The sequence below is a fragment of the Eulemur rufifrons genome, chromosome 8 (genome assembly GCF_041146395.1).
Source record: "Eulemur rufifrons isolate Redbay chromosome 8, OSU_ERuf_1, whole genome shotgun sequence".
Lineage (NCBI taxonomy): Eukaryota > Metazoa > Chordata > Mammalia > Primates > Lemuridae > Eulemur > Eulemur rufifrons.
In genome coordinates this window covers 125764170-125783051 of record NC_090990.1, presented here as the reverse complement: position 1 = coordinate 125783051, position 18882 = coordinate 125764170, and the positions used below count along the sequence as shown (strand labels likewise).

At 41.3% G+C, this 18882-nt stretch overlaps 1 protein-coding gene across 2 annotated transcripts in view; it reads left to right on the top strand.

Annotated features, from left to right (window-relative positions):
• The first annotated feature begins 9989 nt into the window (after window positions 1-9989).
• Window positions 9990-18882, top strand: part of NUF2 (NUF2 component of NDC80 kinetochore complex) — a 33608-nt gene continuing 24715 nt past the window's right edge. Inside the window, exons 1-5 of one of the 2 annotated variants that reach the window (XM_069479120.1) lie at window positions 9990-10104; window positions 13707-13849; window positions 15120-15194; window positions 16138-16214; window positions 16739-16800. In XM_069479120.1, the coding sequence (XP_069335221.1) occupies window positions 13727-13849; window positions 15120-15194; window positions 16138-16214; window positions 16739-16800 (337 nt within the window). In that variant the 5' untranslated portion in view covers window positions 9990-10104; window positions 13707-13726. The remainder of the gene's footprint in view (window positions 10105-13706; window positions 13850-15119; window positions 15195-16137; window positions 16215-16738; window positions 16801-18882) is intronic. The other variant, XM_069479121.1, reaches the window with a different exon arrangement.

Genomic DNA, 18882 nt, shown 5'->3' with positions numbered 1-18882 from the left:
TTGAGGCTGACATTAGTAGCTCTATCAGCCCTCGTTTTATTGATCTATGTCTCTCGACACATTTGTACATATTGTTTCAAACTATAAAGTCTCAAGAGTCATTGTCCTGTCTGTCTGATCATTCCTGCCTGCTGAATGAGATGTGATTATAAAACAATCCCTGAAATATATTCATAGAACCAGGGAAGACGTATGTAAAATGATCTAGCTCACAATTTCGATTCTCTCCCTGCTGGCAGCTCCTCTCGTCCCTGAATACTTGGCACATTCCCTCGGGATCCTCGGGGAGCCCTGCCGGCCGGGCTCTTGCAACACCTTCCTTCTCCTTCCCTTTGTCAGAACTTTCCTGCCCTGTGCTCATCGACTCGCCAGGTGGAAAAACAACCTATAAACTAGTCTGAGCAAAGGGGTTAAAGACTGACTTGGATTCAATAGGTGGAATGTGCATCTCCTCCAAGAACCAGCTCAAATGTCGTACTTTCTGGGAAGACTCCACTGATTTCCAAGGAGATCCGCTGCTTCCTTCTGGAAGCTACCACCACACTTACATCCACCCTCTGAGATAATACTGTATTTCTCTTAGCTGTTTATAAACACACACAACATGCCTTCTTCATATTTACACTGCCAACACCTAATACACCATATGCCCAACAAGCAATCAATATATACTTGTTAAATAAATTTTTGTGTTAACTTTATTTAAACAGGGATTCCTAGATATTTAATAGCCGATACAATGATTCTTTAATGATCAGAGAGCCAAACATCGGTAACAGTCAACAAGGAAGCTTTTCAGGTCTTGGTCTAACAAGTAGTTTTCAAGTATCTTCAAGATCTCTGAAGATCTCTTCCGAGAATAGGATTATCATTGGTTCAGGAGTGTTTATAAGGCAGAGCATTATAAACCTTAGGCTGTTTGGTTTCTTCTAATTATTGTCTCCAATTATGCTATCTTAAACCTCTCTGTCATTTTCTTTAATGACATCTTGGGCAGATTCTATAACTTTCTGGCCACATTTAAAGGTCGAAACAGGAGGGGAGCGGGCACCGCATGGTTTGCTCTCCCACTCCTCCCCTCGCTTTTGCTAGGTCTGTTTTCTCTGAAGTTGGGGGCAGGGAGGAGGGACAGGGGAATCAGAGGTCATCTTACAAAAAAATCCGTGTACTGGACTGAGGTGGAGGGCATTTCTGGAATCCCCCTGGCTTGGAGTGGCTGTGCCCTCTCCCGATGGCTTCTGGCGTGGTGGTCTCTGTAGGGACAGAGTGCTTGGTTTACTGGAGAGGTGTTCAGCTGTCCCTAAGCGAGTCTCCCTCCAGCCCCGCTGCAGTGTCTTTGCTGGATAGGGTCCCCCTCTCTGGGTCCTGCATGAGCTGCCCCAGAGTCTCTGCCCCCACCCCAGCCACCGTGTCCTTTCTCACGGAGCTTCAGACGTGCTTGTTTCTCCTACAAGTATTCTTTACTTCGGTTCTTTAACACCCTGCAAATACAGGCTATACCAGCAAGCTTCCTGACTTTGAAATGTCTAAACCAGAAATAGATGCTTTCCCTGTGATTGCTAATATGCTCTTCCCCCAAATTCCTTGTCAAGCTCTCTCAAAGGTTCTTTCACCACGCTCCACCGTGCTCCAACGGGAGCTCTACAGCGGACCACGGTTTCTACATCTGCAAGGAACACGAAGACAAACTCTCCCTTTTGTTGGCATCTCTGTCTACCGTGACTCTCTTGCGGCACACCCCTCTCACCGGACTGTCCTCTCAGACAGCTGTTCTGACGCAGGGCCAGTGGTCCTCAGCTGGCCAGCTAGGAATGATGGATTCTACCAAACTGTGGCACCAGGGTGCCCTCCCGATGCGGGTGATAACTATGGACAGAACTGACGTGGACTCCACAACATGGATCATCGAAAGGCTACACATCTTAGAACAAACATTCCCACCGTTAGAAAACTATCATGTTACCAGCAATTTGGGGCTTGGGCACATTTTAAAATTGTTTCTAAACTGTTACTCTTGTTTCAATTTTATTTCAACTTTAGAATTCACAGGCACTGTCAGCACTGCTTAAACTCGGTCATCCTCTAGGCTCTGTTGAATGAAACCTTGTTTTTCTCTGTGAGACAAAGTTTCACCAATTCAATTAACTTCCTGTTTTTTCCCCCTTCTGAAGATATACAGAAAAATGCTTTTTAAGAGTTGTTTCTAGGAAAAATAAAACAAATCACATGTACTCAGCATGTTACACTCAAAGGGCATTAGAATATGAAAGTAATAAGTAATTACTGCTCAATTTTCAAAGGAGATAAAAATCCAAGGACTGTATTTTGCTGGCTTGAGCCCTCGGGTTATTTATAGCTCTTGCCCAGGAGGGCTTTGGCTCCTAATGCTGTGAACCATATTTTATGGGTTGAATTGTGTCGTCTAAAAGAGATATGTTGAAGTCCTAAGCCCAGAGACTTCAGAATGTGACCTTATTTGGAAATAAGGTCATTACAGAGGTAATCAAGGTAAAATGAAGTCATGAGGCTGGGCCTTAATCCAGTAATTGGTGTCCTTGCACAAAAAGGAAATTTGCATACAGAAACACGTGCAGGGAGGATTCCACTTGAAGATGGAGACAGAGACTGGGCGGTGCATTTTCAAGCCAAGAAATGCCAAAGATCACCGGTAAATCCCCGTCAGCCAGGGGAGGGGCCCGGAACACGGTCGTCCTCACCCCTCTCAGAAGGGACCAGCCCTGCACACACCTGGATCTTGTGCTTCTGTCAGGTGGACAGCGGGGGTCCCAGGTCTCCTAGGGGCGAAGTGGGTGCTGTTGCCTTGGTGCAGTTGCCCCACCTGGAAAGAAGGACGAGGGTGGACCCCGGGCCCCATCTTGGTCCCGCCCCACCCTAACCCTCTCCTGAGTGACTGTCATACCTGGGGAGGAGGGACACCCTATGAATCGGCCAACCATAACTTAGAGCACCAGCTGCGAACGAACACAGAGGACGTTCTGGCCCACAGGCCAAGCGCACAGGTACCACCGAGTCCGGGAGTGACTGGAACAATCTGTATGTGCAACTCCCAAGTGTCCAGAGTGGCTCTATGGGACGTCTGAGCCAGGACCTCACCAGACAAACCTGCCAGAGCCTGAGTCTTAGAATCTCCAGCCTCCAGAACGGTAAGAAATAAATTTCTGTTGGGTTACAAGCTACCCAGTTCATGGTATTTTGTTACAGCAACCTGAACAGACCGAGATACTCTTCTAAAACTGTTATGTTATGACTAATTTAAAAATTAAAGTACATTAATATATTTTTTCCTGAGGAACTCATTACCTCCCTTGAAGTAACTGAAAAAAACCACAGGATATTAAAACAACAATATTGAAAATACTCAGAAAAATTGAATTTAAAAAAATGTTACATTGGACAAATATTTTTAGCAATTTCCAATTTGGGCTGATAGTTCCTAAGGTCCTCTGGACTAATAATATTAAATTAATATAGCTTGATGTTGGGGAAGAGATACTAGAGGGGTTAGAGTATAACATACCAATATGCTTCCTTGGCTCTGGCTTAAGGCTCATCACAACTTAGCAAAGGATGGTTATTGTATGGTTCTAACTAGAAATTCCATTCGAGTTTTTAACAAAGATATTGTCTAAAGTATTACAATGTATAGCTCAGTTCCCAAAACCACTAATAAATAGGGACACAGCTGAGGAACTAAGTGGATTAATTAACAGGCCTGGAATGATTAACAGGTAACAAAAAGCAGATAGCTACTTTGAATCCAACGCTATTTTTCTTCTTAAGCCTCAACTCTAAACATATATTTTAAAGCCAATAAATTTAGAATCTAATTTTATTCATTCAGAACATTATGTTCACTCTGTGTATCACTCTAATTCTGTTTACTTATGTAAAAGAAAATGAAATAAAACTTTGCGTGTGTAAGGTTAACACTAATATAACAGCGCCACCCGGTGGATATGCTGTATATAAAAATGTTACTAGAATTTATCATTTTCTTTATTAGTGTATTTTCAATACATCTATGGCCCCAGCCATTTACATAAAATTATACACTACAATAATTCAAAAATATATAAAATTACACATTCTTACTTATTCATTCATAATTAACTGCAGTTAGGATGTGCAAAGGATATTGTAACACTTGCAAATAAAGGGTTGTGCATATTAAATGTTACCTATGTTGGCAAGCCAGCTATGTTGGCTGATAGAGATACATCACTATTTCCTTTCATATGAAAAGTTAGGCAAGTATAAAATTATGACAGTCCCTTGCTTTTGTAGCGCTTACCTCATATTACAGTACATAATTTCAAAGATTTTGTCACATGCTCTTAATATGAAATGCATGTTCATAATTTCACTTCAGCCTACTATTCCGGGTTAGTCATCATTTTTAAGACATCAATAAACATTATTCATGATTCATATAAGTGAATTGAATGATGGCATCAATGAGACGACCACAGAATTTATAAATCAATCAACAATGTGATGTGGTCAAAAATGCTAATACCATCTCGTAGCATTAAAATATCCTACTCTATACTGACCAGACGATAGTTGGAGAATTGTTTTAAGTCCACAACATTGAATAGAACACTTTTTTTTATCATCTTTTTACTTCTCATAGGAAATATAAGTACGGGGGGAAAAGGCAAAAAGAACCAAAGTATATACCACAGGAAATAAACCATGTTTAACACATTGACTGCTACACACTAGAAAAGAAAATTTTTTCCTTGGGGCCATGGTGTTTGATTACAAAAATAGAATAAAAACTTTGAAAATAGAATGATCCTTTCTAATTTAATGAAAAATTTGTTATTTCTTATTGTTTTCTGTGTGTGAGTTATATGCAACTTGAAAAACAGTTCATGTGGGTCCCAGGGTAAAGAGACATGTGAGTTACCTATTCTTCACAAGGCCCCGGGCTCAAAACTAGTGTGAGTTAAATACAACTCACATGGTAGTTAATGTGTTAAACCGTATTTTAAAATTAGTTCAGCTCAGTAACAAACGTTGATTAGGTGCCCAATTTGTGCCAGACGTGGTGTTAAGTGGTGGGAAATCAAAGCATCAACCTTGTGTAGTAGCAGAAAGAGACACAAAACAGAGCATTTCAATATAGTATAAACTTTTATTTTTTTAACTATGCAAGGAATCCATTCACCTCAGACTTCCTTTAATGAATTTCAGAATCACTCATTCAGTTGTCATGCATCTAGGCACTGTCCTGTGTGTGTTTCACAGGCATCCTGAGCTAGACATGTTCAAAACTGAATCATTAGTCACCTCCCAAGTGAGTTTGCCTCTATGTTACCTAAATCAGAGACTGGCACCCCATTTATCTGGGCACTCAAGACAGAAAATTCATTGATTCATAGGTATTTACGAAGTATCTCCAGTGTGTAAGGACTTGTGCTAAGCTGTGGATACATGATAGCAAACAGAACTCGTTTATGGAATTCCATCCTTGATTTCTCCCACTTCTGCCCTTACAATTCAGTCACCAAGTTCTGCCACTTCTACTTCCTAAATTCTTCTGAGATCTATTTCCATCCACACTGGCAATAGCCTAGGATAGGGTGACATCTTCTTTTCCCTGGATCACTACAATTGTCTCCTCTGTCGAGGTTTGCCACTGTTCGATTCCTTTTTCTCCGAGTAGACAGATTCATCATCTAAATACAAACCTGATCATATTTGAACCACTAACATTTATTATTGCCCTTAAGAGGAAGTCCAAACTCTGTTACTCAGTAATGCTCTTCACGATCTGGTCCTTGTTTACTTCTCCAGCTCTGTTTAGAATCTCTCGGTCCCTGACTGTGCTCCCCTGGCATGCCCGTCCTTCACAAACACTATTCCCTCCGCCTAGAACACTCGACTCTCATCCTTCCAATTCCTGGCTAGTCTCAAACATGGAACCAGTCGGACTGAACTGCTTTTTTTCTTTTTGTAGTTACTTGTCTTCCTTCCCTATGAGAACGTAAGCCCTGTCGGGGAAGTTATTAGATTGGTTATTGCCAAATTTTCCCATTCACGATCATATTTCCAGTCTCTAGCTCAGTGTCTGGCACAGATAAGAGCTCATGGATGTTTTTTACATGAATAACTGAATGCCAAGAAACCACGGAGAAAAGTCAACTAACTGAGACTACAGAACAAGGAAAGGCTTCTTGCAAGACCTCTGAAAAATAAGTAAGGATAAGGAAGAGTCAGGCAAAGAAAATAAGGATAGTCCAGACAGCACTCAACAAGAATGAGAAAAGGTCTCCAAGTGTAAAACAGTCCCAAGCATGGAGGTGGGCATGATGGGAGATGAGACTGGAAAGGGACGGTGGAGGCCCCAGGACGCCGGGCTGAGGAGTCGGACTTGAGGCGGAAGGAGACTGGGGAGGGGGATGTAGCAATTTCAGGAGGCAGGTGAAATGGTCAGACCGGCCATTCGGGCTGCGACTTACAAGATGGATTTAGGGGTGTCGGTGGGGGTGGTATTATGGCTGGAGGCAGTGAGACAGAATTGGCAGTGGAAAGGAAAGGAAAGGAAAGGAAAGGATGAACTAGAGTTTGAGGAGCTCATGAGCCCTCCCAAAGGGAGGAAACAAACACCTTAACTTCAAGGGAGAGGTCAGGAATAGCAGGAGTTTTGGAATCCATGAGCAAAAAAGGTTAAAACAGTAAGAGTGGGCACAGGCCAAGGGGGAAGACACAGGCAGAAAAACAACTTGAGACGGAAACTTCGGGAAATAACTGCTTAAGGATATGCAGAGAAAGAGACTCCAAAAAAGCATGAAGACAAGTAGAAAAAAATGGGAGAGATGCCAAAGGAGTTAGGTTTCAAAGGTCTGATTGATGGTATTACACGTAGCAGAAAGGTCTAAAAAGAGAAACAGTGATCCAAACATTGGTGGAGGACGTCCATCTTATCTTCTGAGATAGACTAAGAGGGGAGATAAATGGGGCGCTGATGGCAGTGGGGGAGGCAGGAAGTTAAGGTGTATGTCGCACGATGGCTTTATTCTCAATGAACTGGGAAGAGGGTACAGGAAATGTCTGTGGCCCCCACGGAATCTCCATTCCAATGAAGGGCGCCTGACGGCAGGCTGAGCACAGGACCCAGTCTTAAGAGTTCACCTGTTCCTACTGTATTAGACCAAAGAAAGCAACTTTTGTCCTTACTGATCTGCTAAAAACACAGCAGAAATAACAATCTGGAACCTGTGCCACTTACAGAGATTTGTTTAAAGGACCGGCTACCACAGGAACAGCACCTGCATTAAAGTCCCCGTTGCGGCTGCCGTGGTCTCACTGAGCATCCCCGTCACTCAAAGGTCGACTCAGTCCTTACGGGTCTGTCATCCAGCCTGTAAAGTGCAGTCTAGAACGGGAACATGGAATCAAAATTAGAACAGGAACAGGCACCACAAACTGCAGATGCATAGGAATGTGTTAGGTGCTTGAAAAATACCTTTAAGGCTACTTTGGTCGCCTTCTATTAAAGAGAGGAGTTGAAGTCAGGAAGGGGATTGAGGGAAGTGGTTCAGGTTGTTGGAAATCACTGAGAGTTACAGGACGCACCTGGGTCCGAGGCCCTGGACACGGGAAGTGACGAACCAGGCAGTCTAGCCTGGGAAGGGAGGTAGCGGCAGGAGGGCTGACAGGGAACACGAAACAGTGCAGGTGAGAGTATGGAGGAACAGAAAAATATAACGCTACACTAGAACAAATACTGGAGTTTAGTTTTCTGCAGTAGTTAGTGCTTTTATGATGACAAAATTCTGAAAGTCTAGGGTGGAAATTCTGCTGTTCCATCCTCCAACTCACGCTGACCAGTTATCGGGCAACCAAATTCTGAAAAAGTCAGATTTACCCTTGTAATTAAGATAAATTTGAATAAACACTCAGTTTTTTTCATAAGTAATTTCAACTTTTTTTTTTTTGAGATAGAGTGTTGCTCTGTTACCTGGGCTAGAGTGCTGTGGCGTCAGCCTCGCTCCCAGCAACCTCAAACTCCTGGGTGCAAATGATCCTCCTGCCTCAGCCTCCTGAGTAGCTGGGACTACAGGCACATGCCACCACGCCTGGCTAATTGTTTTCTATTTTTACTAGAGATGGGGTCTTGTCCTTGCTCAGGCAGGTCTCAAACTCCTGACCTCAAGCGATCCTCCCACCTCAGCCTCCCAGTGCTAGGATTACAGGTGTGCGCCACCACACCTGGCCAATAATTTCAATTTTAATATAACTATCAATTTGCCATATCAATAGTTAAATCAATCCCCCAATAAATAATTTTTATTATAGATACAAGAAAATGGCATCTTGTTCTTTTCTTCCTTCACCTCATTTTTCTCTTTCCACATGGTCCATTCTACTCTGGGCTATCGTATAGGTCACTTTTTTCTTACCTAGATGCTCAACAGACATTTGCTGAGCACTTGCCTTTTTTTTTTTTTTTTTGAGACAGAGTCTCACCCTGTGCCTCGGCTGGAGACGCAGTGGCACAATGACAGCTCACTATAACCTCCAACTCCTGGGTTCAGGCCACCTCCTGCCTCAGCCTCATGAGTAGCTAGGACTACAAGCACACGCCACATATCTGGCTAATTAAAAAAAATTTTTTTTTGTAGAGACTGGGTCTCATTATGTTGCCCCAGACGGTTTCATACTCCTGGCCGAAAGTGATCCTCCCTCTTCAGCCTCCCCAAATGCTGGTATTACAAGTATCAGCCACTGCACCCGGCCACTCTTGCCATTTCAAAGACATTTTACTAGGGACCATGTAGAAATGATATAGTCAAAATAACTGCTAACCACGCACCAAATTTTGCCAGGCACTTTACTAAGCACATTACATGAACTAATTTACTTAGCCTTCATGATATCCTATAACGCAGATAGGACTGTTATCACTATTTTAAAGACACAGAGGCCAGCTCAGGTTAAACAACTTGCCTAACTCCACACAGGCAGTAAGTCATGAAGTCAAAGATTTAAACCGAACTCTCTTGGACCCTAGAGCTGTGCTCCCAGCTACGATGCTCCTCTTCCCTGCCCCTAAAGAAACAGGGTTTAGTGCAGGATGTGCAGGCGGAAGTAATCAATTTTATCTGGTCTGTGCCAATGAGAAAGCTCTTTTTTTCCCTCCTTTCCTCGCTGTCTTTCTGATGTTTTCCAAAAACCTATTTTCCCAACCCACTTTTGAGTTTTATGTGCAGAGGGATGAACGGAGAGAGGAAGCAGCCAAGATCACGAGACCCGGATTGTGCTCTAGACGGAGCCGTTCCAGTGTATGACCTGGGACAATCATCCCTCCTTGCGCCTGGGTTTCCGGCTCGGGAGGTGCGAGGACGTGACCGGGCGAACGTCCCCGACTTCCAGCCCTCCAAGCCGGTTTCTTACGGACGCGGAAGCGGAGATCTGTGCCCACGTCCCGCCTGTGTTACCTGCGAATACCGTGCGCAGCTTTCGGCCATCGGCATCCTCGCTCCGATTTAGAACCCGCATTTTGAGGGGACAATGACAGTATCTATACGCTCCCCCTTTAATGAGTCTTAAATGAGATTCCGCCTACAGGCCTCTAACGCAGACTCTGGCTCATGATCAACGCTCTACGACTCAGCCCTCACTGAGAGCCCCGCGTCCTTTGTCCCTGTCACCCTGAGCTTAGCTGAGGCCCCTTCACTCGCTTCGGCGCTTCGCCTGGGACCCTGCAAACCCTCCAGGCCTTGGCGGAAGTCACAACCGGGCTAAACACCCGACCCGGACTCTTCTTCCAAGCCGCGGGGCTCCCACTTCCTGCGGAATCCAGGTTCCGACTAGACGCCGACTCCGCGAATGATGGTTCCGCCCGGAGCCCAGCGCCCGGCAGCCCGACGCAAGCCCCGCCCGCCTCGAGTGTCTTGAGCCCTCCCGGCACCCGGCGCGGGCGGAAGTGAGTTTGGCGGGACGGGGCGGGACTTCCGGTCGGAGGCGGCAAGTTTGAAAAGTGGTAACCGTCGTCGGTGTTGGCTGATTTCCGACTTTGCCCGTGGCTGCTCCGCGAACGGGCCGCCTCGCTGTGGGCGGCGGGTGCGGTAGGTGAGCGCGGGCGGGCGCGGGAGGGAGACGGGGCGTCCTCTCCCGCCCGGGGCGCGGGACGCTCGGCCTCGCGGCGTCTTCTCTGTGCGCGGCGCTGGGGAGAAGATTGGAGAAACGGGCGCCGGGGCGGCGGGGGACGAGCCCGCAGTCGCTTTTTATTTGATTGGCTGTTGGTCCCAGGGGAAAAAAAAACGGAGCTCAGGCCTTGTGACACTAACGGGTGTTGCCGGGTGCAGCGTAGACCGTGGAGGACGAGACTTGAGCTGCAATGGGGCCACTCAAGCCTGGTGTATGGACGTCTGTTAATCCGTTTGCTGGGCAGGGTGGGGGGGTCCTGGGGGTTCTTTGGTGCAGATGGTCGTCACCTCTCTGCAGTGCTGCCTTGCTCAAACGTCGCTTTGAACCAAATCTGAGCCCAGGAACCGAAAGGCAGGAGCGTCGTACTCGGTCCCGGAGTGGAAGGGAGCGAGCAGTGTGGACGGCACGACTCGCACGGGACGCCGTCAGTTTTCCCTGGGCCGATTCGAGGAGGTTTTTACTTCATTCTCCGAGCTTGGCAGTCACGTCTGTCTGTTTTTGTTTAATCTCTGCTTCGTAGAATGATGATTTCCGCAAGCTGGTTTATTTTAGCAAGCCAAGTGTGTAAAATGTAACAGATACCCTTTCAATCAATACCTCCTCTGCTCAGCCCCCTGGTGTTGCAAATAGACGAGACACCGGAGGAGTAATTAGCAGTTAATCTCTGCCACCTGCGAGGCAGTCAGAGGGGTCATCGCTTTGTACGTTATTCCATCTGAAAGCTCAGACTGTGTAGCTGGAAAGTGTCTTTCTTATCACTTTTCTCCGCACACGCACATGTTCATGAATAAATTGGAACTGAATTTGTGCTTTGAAAGAAGGGTAGAATTTGGATATTGGAGCCGATTCCAAAAGGAAACATTGGAAGTGTGGGAAAGCTAGGAGAATAATTTGGAGCAGAAAGTTCATTAGATCATTAAAAGTTTTAGAAACCAAGCAGAGAAATTTGATGCGGTGGGTAAGGTGAGTAATTGAAGTATTTTTGTGCAGCTGTTACGTGATGCATTAGGTGTTTTGTAAGGATTAATCTGATCGCAGAGTGCAAAACATTAGGAGAGGGATGAGCAGTAACAATTATATTTTACACCTACGCTTTCTATCGTGATGATCTCTAATTTAAATAAGATGTAGCTTGCTTTGAAAAAGTGACTTTTTCTGTAGTCTTTCTTTGTCCCAGTCCTTTCTAGCAACAGATTTTAAACCTAAGATTTAGATGAAAATACAGAATGCATATTTATGCAGAAAGGGACGTATACTATGTGAGGCATCAAAATCCAGATTCCAAAAGATCCTAGCTCTAAAATGAAATGATGAAATTCTATAGTAGAAAATGCACATCTTCACTTAAGGTTCAAGTAATCAATTATGTGAGAAGGACATAGGGAAGTCCTGGTTTGATATATAAATGGGTCATGTTAAGGAAGTCCGTGGAATTTCAGTTGATCATGAATATGTATTTGTCGGGAAATGGTACAGTTGTGAACTAGATCAGTGGAGGCCCCTGTGTTAATACTTTGCCCTTGGCAGACCCTGTCAGTTTGGGTATTACGTTTTAAGAAGACATTGACAAAATAGGGTGCTTTGGTATTATTATTTTTTTTATTTCAAAATATTAACGAGTACAAGTGTCCTTGTCACTGGATACATTAAATAATGCTTAACTCAGGGCTTTTGGTGTGCCCATCACCAGAATCATGTTCATTATACCTGAAAGGTGGGTTTTTATCCCTCTCCCCACCCCGGTCTTGGTTTCTCGTGTCCTTTATATCACTCTGTGCCCACGTGCACCCATCGCTTAGCGCCCACTTACTAGTGAGAACATGTGGTGGTCGGTGTTCTGTTCCTGAGATACTTCACTTAGGACGATGGTCTCCAGTTCCAAAAAGAGTGTTTTAGAGGAAGGTGAATAGGATGGTAACGTTTCTAAAACAGTGTCATATAAGGAGTATTTTAAAGTTACCTACAGCCATACATAAAGAAATTATACTTATCTTCGAGAAGAGAGGGCTTAACAGAGGTGTGATAGCTTTCCTCACATTTTTGAAAGTGGTGTCACGTAAACATATTCTATGTATATTAATAAATATATTCTATTCAGTTGCAGTGACTAGAAATAGGACCAGTAGGTAAACTTACAAGAAAACATATTTCTGTACACCATAAGGAAGAGTTATCTAATTCAGAGCCATATTAAAGTAGGAAAAAGTTGCCTTGAGAGTTAATGAATTCTGTGATGTTTTCAAACGTTCAAGCAGAAACGGGAAGTTATTTAATAATCTTTTAGAATGGCTTCCTGTGTTCGTTAGAGGTTAGGCAAGTTGGCAGAGCTTTTTAACCCTAATATTCTAAGAAACATTAGTAGGCTAAAGAAGTAGATTTCCAGACTTGTGGAAATTCAGCGTGTTTGCATAATTGAATACATTCACTCTGGCTTTCTGGGGTCACGCAGCTTCACCGGACAGTCGGGATCTGTAGGTAACTAAGCAGGTATTTACGTAAGCGGCTGAGACAAGAGCTTCTATTGCTGCTTCTCTTCCTCTTACTATTGCGATTCTGCCAGTCACAGGGAGAGAGTGAAGAAAATGAGAAGGTCTCAGCCTACCAGGATCACGCCATGTAGGGTCAGAGTTCTATAAACATAATTCCTATAATTGTGACAAGTATTATAACAGAGTTGAATGCAAGGTTCTAGGACAAGTTTTCTTAACCTCAGCATCATTGGCATTTTGGACTGGATGGTTCTTTGCTGCGGGGGCCACCCATGCATTACAGGCTATTTATCAGCATCCCTGGTCTCTACTCACTGGATTCCAGTAGCACCTCCACACCTGTCCTAACAACTAAAAATGTCTACACACATTTCCAGGTGTGCACTGGGGGGCATAATTGGAGAACTGCTACTCTAGGGGGACACAGGTAGGAATAACTCACTATCTGAGGACATTAGGATAAGTGTTTTTAAGTGTCTTTTTTTTTTTTTTTTTTTTTAAAGTTCCCACTTTGGTGATAGGAATTCCTTCCAATTATACCATCTATTCTGTATTTTTTTTTCTCCTTTCCTATTTGCATTTTAACCTTGTTAACCATCTCACTATGTATGGGTTGAATAGGCTGTCAAATCAGAATGCAATTCTACTCTATTGCTTCTGTCAGTGGTGTTGCCTTGTATGCCTTGCTTTGAGAATCAGATCTCAGGATTGATCTTGTTAAGCCCTCTGACCCCCCAATGTAGAAAAGAAGCACATGGTTTCTCATCTGTCTGTTCAGCCCGTTCTCCTTCCCATGTGAAAGAGAACAGCGTTAGGCAAATTAGCAGAAAATAACTGTGTCACTTTAGAATAAAAGTTATTTTAGGATATGTATGTACATACTTGTTTTTATTTTACGAGGTTATTTGATGATAGTTAACACTACTATAAGTAGCGCAAACTTGGCTTGTTAATTTTGCCTTACATTTATCAGTTTCCAGATAATAAGAACTACTGATTGTGTGGTATTTCTGATCTTTATTTTTCTTCCTTCAGGTTAGCAGGAAACTCCCAAGATGGAAACATTGTCTTTCCCCAGATACAATGTAGCTGAGATCGTGGTTCATATCCGCAACAAGATCTTAACAGGAGGTGATGGTAAAAACCTCTCCAAGAGTGATCTTTATCCAAACCCAAAGGTAAAATGCGGTTGTGTGTGCCTGGGAATAATGGAATTTGAGAATAAAGTAAGCAACTAGGTCTATATGTGGCAAGAAAGGCATATACTCTCCTATTTGATGTGGGCCAGTCGTTTTCATCCAGAGAAAATCTCTCACCTCAGGTCATTTTAAAATAACAGTATTTTATATGTGGGGCAACATCATAGTCCCATTAGGATTCAGTTCTTTAATATGGTCGTTTTCTTATAAAAAATAACTTTTAAACCATCTTAAAGTATATTAAATTTTTTATTATTATTGCAATGGTGGTCTGAGAGTATCCTTTATTGGTAGAGCTTGAAAGAACTTATTCCAAGTGGTTTCCAACCACAAAAAAATGCTTAGAAACTATTCTCTTCGGAAACTTAAAGATTAATTTTCTTGCATTATGCCCCAGGGGGAATTGAGTTGTTGTGACAGGCATTGTTCTTCATATCTTTAGTTATTAAATACAAAAATGAACTATTTATGTGTCACAGAAAATCCCAGAGTCTCCTTCCAGTTTCCCGTCTTGATCTTGAAGTGATAACAGTAAAATCTGGTTTAATGATGTAGAACTCAAACTTTCTGATCTCAGTACTTCTTTGATTCTTTAAAATGGAAGGAATAATCTCAGAATAAACAGTAGGCCTTTGAATAAATTTAGCTTTACGAAAAGAGTACCACATTTCCCCCCCATTTCTCATTTTACTGCTGATCCAGTAAACTTGTACGTGGATCAGAACAGGTTCCCAAGCCAGCATTTAGGAACTGCTCATTCAGAAAATAAGATTTTTAAAATCCCCTATTACCCTATTAAATGTATACATTCTAGATCAAGTGTTCCCTTAACCTTTAAAGGTAAGGAAACCTTAAGATCTACAGCAACAAGCAAGGTTTCTCATGGTCTTTTTTAGAAAGTGCATCCTTAGTGTGGCATTACTTCTGCCACCTGCCTGGCAGCCTGTTGTAAGAGGCCAGCCCTCCTTCCTCCCTGCCCGAGGGTGGATGGGTTGCTTGGGTTGGATTTGGATATACTTGCTCTCATTCTTAAACAGCCCATCTCACTGACCACTTACTATATACCAGCAAACTAAGTGTCCTGTGTTTTAAAATTTGGAAAAATTAAGGACTATTTCAAGGGAAATAGAGTAACTTTGTGGCCTTTTTCTTTGCTTTCCTTGACTAATATTGATTGGATGGTAATGGTGACAGTGATACAGCTTTAGAATAATGCATCAGAGTATTCAAAGTTATTTTTCTGTTATAGCCTGAAGTCCTGTACATGATCTACATGAGAGCCTTACAGATAGTATATGGGATTCGACTGGAACATTTTTACATGGTGAGTTTAAGATGAGGCAAAATGTGATTTTTTGCTACATTTCTCCTGCTCACAATGCATACTGGCTTTTAAGATCGGAAGTTCTTGACTGTATTTTTAACAAATTCAAACACTTTTACAAAATTAATGTTGCGTGCAAAGGAATCTTAGGCACAGTAATCATTTATATCGATAGCTTTAGTAAGACCAAAACCGTAGTGGAAGACGTAAAGGGCACTTGCACCTTATTGATGCTGTGCAGTTGTTCACAGATTTATCGGGTTGTCTTCAGAGACTACAATAAGCAGCAGCAAAGTTTTCATACTGTTCTGTTCTCAGGAAGGACTGCCAAATTAATGCAGAAGTTAAGTAGTAAGATTGAAACAATTGAAATGAGGCAACTGCACTTTTAGCAAATTAGGTGTTTCTAGTAGGAAAGGTCATTTTTCTTAATCTCTTTTTGTTGTTGTGAAATCACAAGGCCATCATGTAAAGATGCACTAAAAATGTAACGTCTTTGGAATCTCACCAATATGACTGCGTATTTGAAATTTGTTTAAAAGTCAGAGGCTTTGCCACTTATTTGCTATGAAACTTTGCTAGTTTCAAAGAAGCTAAGCTTAGTCTCTTTGTCTATAAAATAAGGATAGCACTATGTAATCGGGTTGTTGTAAAATTTAGAAGAGAATTGTAAAATGCCTAGCATAGTACCTGATATTTAGTAAATGCTAACCATTACGCCTTCATTTTTTTATTCATTTAAAAATCTTTATTACCCACTGAACCTAGCATTAATAATTTTAATGACAACTCTAACTTTGTACTATGATCTTTATTATTCAAGCATTTTAATTTAATTATAATAAGTTAATATATTTTGATCTTATATGTAATTAAGGTTGAAGATTTTTCTCATGTTGTCTAATCAATATGTAATTTAGATTTTGTGATTTGTTACATTTAGATGCCAGTAAACTCTGAAGTCATGTATCCACATTTAATGGAGGGCTTCTTACCATTCAGCAATTTATTCACTCATCTGTGAGTACAGAATGGTTTTATTGTCTTAGTCTACATTGATATTTACATCACATTAAGCTTTCTTAATGACCCGATTTTCTTTGGGAAAGGATTTCTACCATCTTTCTCTTTATTCCATCCCGTAACATTCAAAATTGTGGACTTCGCCAAACAGAACTGCCTCCACCTACGACGGCACTTTTTCAGAGTGCTTTCACTGGGAGTTCTAAGATGTTAGAAATCTAAAATTATTTGCCATCTTTGTGAAGGCTTTTGTGTTCTGAAAGAATGTGTCTCCGGACGTGTGTGCTGTTATTAGAATCTATAACTATATTCATGGTATTGCATGAAGACATTAGTAGCATGCAGAAAAAATAGATTTGGGTGCTATAGGATTATGCATTATGGTAGACTTCTGGCTTTGTCCTTTGATATGGACAAATATATCCAGAAATCTCTTTTTGAAAATAGATGTTTATATCCTATGGCTTAGTTCATAATTTGCCATATACTTTTCAATATTCTTTCTCCACTTCATCTTCAAGGGACTCATTTATGCCCATCTGCCGGGTGAATGACTTTGAGACTGCTGATATTCTGTATCCAAGTAAGTGAGAATTTAAAACACTTCTTTATATCTGGCTTCATCTACCATTTGACCTTTCCATCGATAAATGTAAAAAAAAAAAAAAAAAAAAAAACTTCAAGGAAATTGGCTTTAGAAAGTATTTTTTCATTTTTAAGGATCAATTTTTTTTTAATATCCCATTGGAATTTTTTTCCTTTGTACATCCACAGAAAAGCTATTTTTCTAATTATTTTTTCTTAACTCCTTCCATTTTAAAAATGTTCTATGAATTTGGGAATACGAATATAAATAATATACAACTATGATTTTTACATACCAACTTTATCAAATATAACAATTACTTTTTACCATGAAGAAATTATCTTTTAGCACTAATAAGAATAGTCATGATGTTGTATTGTAAAATTCTAGCTTTGCTAGAATGAAGTATCCCTTAATTCATTTGACTCTTTTATTTATTCATCGAGTTATTTTATGTTGCAAGAGATTTGCTGTGTGCCATTTAAAAATTTGTTTTTCACTCTCTTTTGGAACTCTTACTTTTTTGTTTGGTTTGGTTTAGTGACATAAATTTATGCACAATAAAATTCACCAGTTGTAAGTATGAATTGGATGAGTTTTAACACACACATATAGTTATGTAACCACTGCCACAATCTTACGTAGAACATTTCCAGGAAGCCCCGAAGTTTCCTCGTGTCCCTTTGCAGTTGGTCTCCTGTGGCTCCTTCCCTTCCCTGGCAAACATGGGTCTGTTTTCTATCACTGTAGTTTTGACTTTTTTAGAATTTACTATAGATGAAATCCTACAATCTGTAGTCATTTACGTCTGTCTTCTTTAAAGAATAATGCTTTTGAGATTCATCCACATTACTGCAATTTGTAGTTTGTTTCTTTTTATTTTGGATTGTTCTAAGTATATACCACATTTGTTTATCCATTGACCAGTTTGTAGACATTTGAATTGTTTCTAATATTTGTTCATTATGAACAAAGCTGCTATGAACATTGACATACAAGTCTTTGGGTGAACATGTCTTCATTTTTCTGGATAAATACCTAGGAGTTGAAATGCTGGTTCATATGGTAAGTACATGCTTAATTTGTTAAGAAACTGCCAAACTTTTCCAAAGTGGTTGCATCACTACTAGCAATATATGATCATTTCAGTTGTTCCACATTCACCCTGGACTTGGTATTGTAAGTTTTTTGTTGTTGTTGGTTTTTTTTTTTTTTTGAGACAGTCTCGCTCTGTTGTCCGGGCTAGAGTGCTGAGGCATCAGCCTGGCTCACAGCAACCTCTAATTCTTGGGCTCAAGCAATCCTTCTGCCTCAGTTTCCTGAGTAGCTGGTACTACAGGTGCAGGCCACCACGCCTGGCTAATTTTTTCTGTCTTTAGTAGAGACGGAGTCTCATTTTTGCTCGGGCTGGTCTTGAACTCCTGACTTCAAACAATCCTCCCACCTTGGCCTACCAGAGTGCTAGGATTACAGGTGTGAGCCATCATGCCCGGCCTGGTATTTTAAGTTTTTAATTTTAACCATTCTAGAGGGTATGTAGTGGTATTTCATGATTTTAATTTACATTTCCCCGATGACTAATAAGAATGAGCATATTTTCGTATGCTTATTTGCTATATGTATATCTTCTTTGATAAAGTTTATATTTGAATCATTTGTCTGTTTTTCTAAATTGAATTGTTTTCTTACTGAGTTGAAAGCCGCCTTTAGATATTTTGGAAACAAGTTGTTTATAAGATATGTGTTATGCAAATATTTTCTCCTAATCTGTTACTTGGTTTTTCAATTTCATAACAATATCTTTTGAAGAGCAAAATAAATTTCAATTTTGAAGATTCTAATTAATTAATTTTTTCTTTTATGATTCATAAAACCATTTTTTATGAATCATAAAACCATTTTTTATGAGCAACTTTTATTTTTGCTGAGAGTTTTTAATATGAAGGGTATTAAATTTTGAAATACCTTTTTTGCATCTAGTGAAATAATCATGGGGTTCCACTTCCTAGTCTAGTGAATTACATTATTTGATTTTTGAATATCAAACCAACCTTGCATACAGAATGGGCCCCATTTGGT